Genomic DNA, 9086 nt, shown 5'->3' on the forward strand with positions numbered 1-9086 from the left:
TTTAGGAGAAGGATAACTCTTTAATGAAATATGAAAAACTAAATATTGACTTGGTTGACCCGTTTCACCTTTTTTGGAGTCCTTACGTGAAATCAAGGGGTGTGACTTTTTGTTCGTTTTGTGATGCACGGTCACATATTATGTACTCATAAAACTCTTAATCTTAATACACCAAACACATTTTGCTAGAGAAGAAAAAAACAGAAAAGAAAAATAGTGACTTGGCGTTTTAAAACAAGAAAAAAAAAATCAGCACGCAGCACCATTGACTACTGCATGGTATAGTAGACAAAGGTGTAGGTGTGTGCGAGTGACATAATAATTATGACTTGTAAATAATACGACTCGTCGACTGTATGACTCGTGGGTGTGTTGACGTGAGGTGCATTCGTATCATTTCGTGTCTATCTCGTGGCCAGGAGGACTGGGGGTGTATGACTAATCAACCTATTTTCCTTGTTATTTTTTTTAATTTTTTTTTGTTCTATAGCTCGCGGGCCATATGATTCGTGGGTGACGAGCTAAGCTAAATGTAATTTCTATACCAATTTTGGAAGGCATACACTTTAAGTAACATGGCATCTTATCATGTATTGCCAGCTTTTGATGGATACGTGCACGTAGGTGTTCGTCAAAATTTCAAATTGCCTGAAGTTAGCCTTTTTTTTTTTACCTGCGTTATAGGTCATTTTGTATATTTGAAAAAAAGATTTTGCAATAGAAATTTTAGGTTTGTTTGTTTGTGTGTTTTCTTTTATTTTTGCAAGGAGAAGATGCCTGTGACATCTCGTTCACCAGATTTTAAGACATCGGCCTGTTGAAATTCGCGTGTTCGTTGATATAGGCCTAGGCCTACAGGTGCCCATTTGTTTGTTTGTTTGTTTGTTTGTTTTTCTTCGAATTCGCCTTAGCTCTTCAGAAAGCAGGAACCCCTAAATTGTATTACATCTTCTGAGAGAGTAGCTTAATACGTGTGTGTGTGTGTGTGTGTGTGTGTGTGTCTGTGTGTCTGTCTGTCTGTCTGCCTGTCAGGTTGGGCCGGCATTGAAGTTAAGGGTGCTTACGTACAAGGTATCTGTGTAACGCGTTGCCTACATGACATTGTTATTGTGCATGCATGTGTGTGCACGCGTGTGTGTGTGTGAGCGTGCTTGTGATGGAGAGTGTCTTACTTTTTATACGAAAAGGTGAAAAGTATTGTTAAGCTTTGTTACACAGTATGCAACTGGTATGAAGTAGATTAACGTAATCTATGACTATGAATATCTATGCAAAGAAAGTTCAGTGAAAATGGGAGGGCACTAAAGGAAACAAACAAATAAGACACCCTTGTTTTCTTTGTTCTGGTGGAGTGGCGTTTTCAAATTTGTGGGCGCTGGTCCGGTACCAACCAAAAATGCAACAAGACATGCGTAAGACTGAATGCCCACTGTGCGACCTGAGCCTGCGAGCTGGTGCGAACTGGTGCCAAGTGTCGCATGGCCTAATTGCGTTACAAAATGAACCATTTTGCAACGAAATGTTGTCATTTCGTTGCTCACACCATGCTCGCAGGCTCAGGTCGCACAGTGGGCATTCGGCTTTTAAAAACTAAATTGTGTATAGAAATGAAAACGACTCCGTGTTTTGTTTGTTTCTGCTCCTTTGTTTTAAATGCCCTCCCATTTTCAGCTAACTTTCATTGCATGTTGACATTTTCTTCCCTGTAATAAGAATCAACATACTTGTATGAGTAGGCTGATAGAATAGGATTTGAGCCAAGGTTAGGCACAAAAATCTGACTTTAGTTTAAGTGAATGTTTAAGACTCCTAATTGTGTTACACGAAAAGGGAAGTAGCCAAGTCACAATAACCCCCAGTCATAGAGAAGGGGCCTGCAGATTTTTTGTGCATACTCTTGGTTGATGCATTCTGGACATTAGTGATGAGGGCTGTTAGTTTTAACATTTGTCGTTGAAAACTATTACATTAATGGTTTTTTTTTTAATCACTTGTGGTCGATTTCTACATTTGGGGTTGATGTTCTTCTACATTAGTGGGTGTTTTTACATTTTGACATTCAACAGGGGATTTATGAACATCCCTCAAACATTCACGAACCGGATATAATGACATTCTTTTTCCCTTTCATTATTGGTAAAAGTTAGTGACGTGTGACAACCTCTGAAAAATCAGTAGAAAGAGGCAAGCTCTTAATAGCTGCAAAAAGAGATGGCCGTGGGTGGGTGAAACAAATGTTTAGTGACTGTAGGTAACCTGGAAATAGAGCTTGGGTACAACACATCATACAGGTGTTTTTTTTTTTTTAATGAGATAGAATATAATTATGTGATGGCATATGTTTATTTCAGGTATAAATAACATGGGTCAGAGTTTACTTTCATCAATAAGATGACAACTTCGAGCAAACTCTAAAGAAAAAGTAGGGTGACATCATAATGAGATCTGCCTCCATTCATCAGACGAAAAGAGCTACAATGAAACAATCCGTAGGATAATTTTAAGTTTAATTCCCAGGGTTTATAAATCAACACTTTCGGAGAAATAATACTACCACTACTACTACTACTACTACTACTACTACTACTACTACTACTACTATTACTAACAACAATACTAATAATAATGATAATGAGAATGATAATTATTATTATCATTATCATTAACACTATTATTTTTATTATTACTATTAGTAGCATTGTTGTCATCGTCATTGGCACTATCACAATAAGATATTAGTTTTCATTGTCCTGTAGGAAGAAAAACAGACGTAAAATGAAGAAGATAAAGAAATCGGCATTCAAAAAATCATAGGAGGATTACTACTAGCAGCAATGTGTTAACGGGATGCAACAACGAAATTCAAAAAAAAAAAAAATAAATAAATAAAAAAAGTCACCCAAACATTCAAATCTGATAATCGCCTTCTTATCTCCAGTGCCTCCCCGGATGAACTTTATGCTATCATAAACCGATACCGACCAGAAAGGTATATGTCACCAAATCGAAAATAATGCTTAAAGAGTTTTGAATCTTCCTGCACTAAGTTTCTGAAAACACCATTTCACTTAATAGTCAAATTATGATCAAAAGCTAGTGTGGTAACTCAAATCAATTACTTTAATTGACAGTGATAACGAATTAACGCATTGACACGATGTCGGGATGAAAATGATCATGGAGAAAAAAAAATGACAATGGATTATAACTCTGTAAACATGCAGGGACCTGCTGTAAAACAATTGTCAGGGTTTGAATCTTATCCTTGTACCCCTTTTAATGAGGTGCATCTCGGTCGTTGAACTTTGTGTGCACGAACTTCTCGCGCCGCCATGCTATACCAAGATCATTTTCAGGGCGGTCCGAGAATTTCGTGCACACAACGTTCAACGACCTATAGATGCACCTCATTAGAAGTAAGGGGCAAGAAGAAGGTTCAAATCCTGACAATTCGTACAGCAGCTCGTTGCATGACATGTGTGCAAAGTTATAATCCATCGTCAGTCTTTTTTTCCCCTGAGTAAACTCAGACTCTGACTGCCAATAAAATGACCCGTGACCAGCGATATTGTAACAAACGGCTAAGTGTGTGATTTCATTGGACACCATATTTAACTTCTCTCTTCCTTTCGTTGTATTGATATCTCTATCTTGTTGTAAATATTATATATCTCGCTCATGAAATACATTATTTGAGTACTCTCTTAAAGCGATCTCAGAATTATCTCGTGTCAAGAAACTTTTGACTGAATTAAACGAATTGCACGATTTATAAAGAAGAGAAATTTGGTAATATTAAAGTCACATCAAGCTGCATATGGATACTCCTTCAGTATAATTGTATCCTGTTATATCAGATGTGAACTTTCAATGCTCTCGCATGTCCTGCCATGCTATAACATGTGCTGTTTGTATGGCTCTTAAAGCACACAAAGGCCTACTTCTGGTGGAAAATGTCGCACGAATGAATGAGCCGTATAAGCAGTCCCCTGGCCTGCTGAGCCCGGCATGATTAAAGCCGGAGTCATACTATATCCATCCCAGGTTTAGCCTGTCAAAGCGTATAATGTTGCACACGAGCTATAGACATTGAAGAAAGGTCCATCACTATACATCCACCTGTTCATCCGGCCACGATATAGACATGGAATAAAACGGGTGTACCTACAGTACCTTATTAATCCGACACCCACGAGTCATGCAGCCTACGAGTCATATACAACGCACGAGCTGGACACTATTCTGACATACACAAGGCCCATAAGTCCAACACTATTTTTAAAGCGAGCAAGACCATCGAAACCGTCATTAGGCATGCATCACGGGTCTTAATGTACACAGTGTATTCGTGGTCTTTGTATTGTCGGACTCACTGGCCTTTATATTTGCGAAGTATGGATCACATGTACTCTATGACTTTGATGATGAGTTTGATCAAATAAAACAAGTCAACCAGCAAGACGTTAAGTAAAAGATACACATGAAGTAGACATTAGGCAAACAAGGGCCACGAATTAACATTTCTTGCACAAAAAGTCCAAGGAGCTTGATACTACGTGCATTAAGCCTCGTGATGTAATTGCAGCCCTCTTTTATCTATAGTGTCGAGCTCATAGATCATATTTGCCTGCTGTCTATGTCGTGGAGGAATTTTGTGACCCTATCTAACTTGACGTCTATATAGCTCGTGGGTTACGTTCACTTCAAAAAGTGTCTAGTTACTTGTGGGTTGTATCATGCATGGGTATTATGACTCGAGGGTCTCGATCGTGTGACGTGTACCAAGTAAGCATCACACTGGTACTATGAATGGTGATTACTAATTATGGTACATGCACCTATTATAACTTGACAGCCAGTGTGAACGCCGATGGCGCATCGGGGAAGGAGAATATGAATGCGAATTTGAACAATACGTGATTACGAGCAAAAGTAACATTTAAAAGTCAAGACTGGATCAAGTTTTGCTTTGCATTGAAATTAAAAGAACATTTTTATTTTCAATTTATTCAGGCATTCGAAGTGTGTAAACGACACGATGGATGTTGCTATGGCTACAGCTGAAAGAATATCAGATGTAATGACATCAGATGAAGCATTTACGTTCATTCGCAAAGTACTAGGAGTGACGTCACCTGAAGACAAGGTGGCCTCCGATCCAGTCGCTCTTTTGAATGAAATCGTGTATTCCTGGCAGGAAAATATACCATACCAGACAATCCACAGTATCGCTACGCCCAAGAAGGACAGACATCTTCCCACGTTGCCTGAAATCAAGAATGATATAATGGCGAAGTTTGGAGGTTGTTGCTACCACCACAATGTCGGATGTTACATGGTGATCAAAGCTCTTGGATACCGGGTAGCCCTGGTACCCGGTGACGCCAACGGTTTTAGAAGCGCCCACGTAGCCATAATCGTCTTCAACCTAGCAGGGGAAGATACCAAGCACCTGGCGGATGTGGGCACAGGAGGCTGGCCGACTTTCCAGTTGATCCCGCTGGATTTTGAGAAGGAATCTCCAGAGTACCACGAGTCCTTCTTGCGCTACAAGTTTGTGCGACAAGGGGACCTTATCTTACGCCTGCACAACGCGGAAAGCGATCCGGCAGGCGCCAATTTCTTCAAGATATCCCTGAAGGACGGATGGTACACTTATTCCTCCATCCATTACAACATGCCTGTTGAAGTGTCCTACTTTGACGAAGTAATGGAAATACTTCACACCCAGTTTCTAGATGATCTACAAATTCTCAACAAAATATGGTGTAAAGCATTCCCGAAAGGTCGACTGCTCTCGATTAACAACGCCACGCTCTTGGAAGAACAGGAGGATGGGTCCATAAAGAAAACTTACCTTAGATCACGCGATGAGATGATCACAGTGTTCAAACGCCACTTTCCACAGTTTGATGAAAATATCATAAAGGCAGCGATTGACGATGAGCTTGTCAAATTAGACTTTAACCGGAATGATATCTCATATGCTAAGGAGTGAAAGTTTTCGATGGAAATCTCACTCACCAAATTTGTCAAATGTAACGTGCGACGATTGGGGTACAATAAATCGTTTTTTCTCGCGACGAAAAATCGCAAATGACCAGTACACCTCACCTACGATTTTTCTTCGAGAGACAAACGATTAATGTACCCCTATCGTCTTAGAACTCACCGCGATAGCCATCATCTTCACAAGTATAACATGTGTGGTTATTAGGGGGGGGGGTGGGCGGACAATCAAATGCAGACAATTACGGCAAATGGTGCTACATATGAAAGATCTAATGCCTGCAACGGTGAATATTATGTTCATTATTAAAGAAGGAAATGAAAACAAGTTTGCAGCTGATTGACAAATTGCCCTACATTGACGTAAATAAGAACTGAATTGATCAGTATTTTAGTAGTAGCCATGATAAAAAAAATCATGGGCGTACACACTCGGAGCAGTCACAATGTACGACCTCCTGATCACCGGACAGGCGTCATCTCCACTAGACCACCGAGCTTTCGCCCGACAGCAAGTGTTGGTTCTAATCCTTATAGCATGCAGCTATAAGGATGTAGGGCAATTTGTCAATCAGTTGCAATGAAAACAACTCGACGGAAGAATTTCATGAATTTGAAAAACAAGTTTTGTGGTACTTTACTAATTACGTGACAAATTTACAGTAAGTTTCTCCCACTAAAATTAGTAAGATTTGTTCAATTGCATAGATTCTGTGGCATAGTGGATAAAACTTCTGACTTTGAATCGGAAAACCTACGATGAGATCCAGCCAAGTGATTAGGTCCGAGGACATGACGTTGTTGTTGTTGTTTTTGTTTTTTTTTATCTTCGTGCCATGTCCGTCATGACCCATGTGTACAAATGGGTACCTGGCAACACTAGTGTAATAATAACTGCAGGGACCTCTGGTGGAGCAGTGGCAACACTGAAGAAGCTTTAGCCTGGGGTGATACAGGATACCATGAAGAAACCAATATCTGCAGGTTTTTTTTTTTTTTTTCTTATGTCATAATATCCAGGGTCGGCATTAGCAGTGGCTCGGTGTCCCGGGGCTACCAGAAATAGATGGCGGGCCACCACTTTTTAAGAAGAGATATGTTTCAATGGCCAGCCAAAGTTTGTGAGTGTATAGATTGCTTTGATGTGTTTTTCTCACTCAGAAAAGTGGAAAATAACTTGCGGCTCAGTATTTTACTTCACGACTTCACGCATTTTAGCAGATGGCCGTGATCATATGACAAGCCTTTCACCATTTGAAATTACTTTCTGATATAACGAATTCCATTTTGGTGTATCGAAAAAATCAAATTCTAAATCACATTATTAATTTGTGATATAAAGAATTGAATATGTGATATCACAAAATCCCTTAAGTGTATCACATAAACGTAATTATTATTATGTTATCCTATAACATGGTCATGCTATATACATTGCTGGAAAGCTTAGAGTTTAATAAATATGAAAGATGTCTTACCAGAATTTCACATTCAGTCTATATGCATGCGAAGCAAGATGACATTTATATTTGTGTGTTTTAATAACCCTTTTGAAGCTGTATAACTGTCATTTCTATATACGTAAATGTTTTGGAATGATGAAATCACTAAGTGTGTTTTGATTTTGTTTTTTTTTTTACGTTGCACAATGCACTAAAACTATTGTTTCTATTGTTACTACGTTGTTTCCATCTTGTAATATTTGTATGTATATTTTTTCATGCAAGACCTTTACGAACAAGTGTTCAACTCACTGATGGAGCCATGCCTTTAGAAATCAAAGAAATGAATATATAAATAAGGTCGTTTCAGCTTTTTTTTTTCGTGCGATGATGTTATGAAATGTCTTCAACTTTATGATTTACATTCTAAGTTTTCTGTAAAAGTCAAATTCAATCCAGCCCTTGAGCAGCTTCTCAGCGGATAAATCTTATTTAATACATAGTAATTATCATTTAATATTGAATAAATTTGATAAAAGCAAACACACACGCAAAGAAAATGCATGAAACACCATCATATGCACATAATATTATGAGATACCATGTAATTGAAACAGAAAATCCAGACAAGGTAATGTGTACACTACAAAGACTTGCTGAGTGAATATCATTAACGATTGGCAATCCAAAGTACCTTGGAATAGGCTACCTTTCGGCAGTATAAAGTCCTAAATGGGCTTATACTGTAACATAGAGCCCGTTTTTAACGTACTACTCGGTACCACGACATGCAGAATGCGACATATCAAATCTGAATCGTGTAGTATTATGTAAATGTCACTCTCCATCATTTATTCGTCTTCATTAAGAATCCTTGTGCCAAAATCCTCGCATCAAATATGACATATAGCTACCACAGTCACGGCGACAGACTGAACAGATTAAGCAAAAGACTGCAATGCCAAAGCCTAACTTGGTATTCCTCCGAAAAGGTTCACGTATGTAACAATGCAAAATGAAGTATGATAATGTCAAAGGCCTACCGCAGAACGGAATTCTAAATAAATTGTTGTTGTTGTTGTTTTTTTTTAGATTCATTCGATACTCTCTAATCATATTGATTTTTATGTTATGGTTGATATTGTTCCTCCTGCCTTCTGTGGAGGTGACTCAAATGCTCTTACGTTTTGCTGGGAATCCAATTTTCTTTTCATTGGCGCTTTCATATTCTGCTTTCATGGATTCTTAAACAAAACAAAAACAAGAAATATTAACCATGAATGAATCGCGCGATTTTGAGTTGATCTGAATTTTACTGAGTTCACTTGATTTCGGGTTAAAGTAGCTCCCCGCTTATACAGACGCAGGTGTACGTAAACATTGCACATTCAGCCTTATCTATAAGAAGAATTAGGGTGTAGGTTTGGTATGAATTTAAAGGGACTGTATAGTATTGGTTGAGGTAAGGATTTAGCTATGAACCTTTTACAAGATATTGCATGTTCTTTCATATTTCACAAGAGATTCTTAATTATCTCACAAAACACACACACACACACACACAAAGTTGGAAATCTGCATCTGAACCAAAACTATACCATCCCTTTAAGCACAACGAACAAATTACTCTCGCGT

At 38.5% G+C, this 9086-nt stretch overlaps 1 protein-coding gene across 1 annotated transcript; it reads left to right on the forward strand.

Annotated features, from left to right (window-relative positions):
• The first annotated feature begins 5038 nt into the window (after positions 1-5038).
• On the forward strand, positions 5039-5998 carry LOC140246548 (uncharacterized). Its single transcript, XM_072325891.1, has one exon. The coding sequence runs from the start codon at positions 5039-5041 to the stop codon at positions 5996-5998; it is 960 nt and encodes a 319-aa protein (XP_072181992.1).
• The last annotated feature ends 3088 nt before the right edge of the window (positions 5999-9086 follow it).

The sequence above is a fragment of the Diadema setosum genome, chromosome 3, assembly GCF_964275005.1.
Source record: "Diadema setosum chromosome 3, eeDiaSeto1, whole genome shotgun sequence".
NCBI lineage: Eukaryota > Metazoa > Echinodermata > Echinoidea > Diadematoida > Diadematidae > Diadema > Diadema setosum.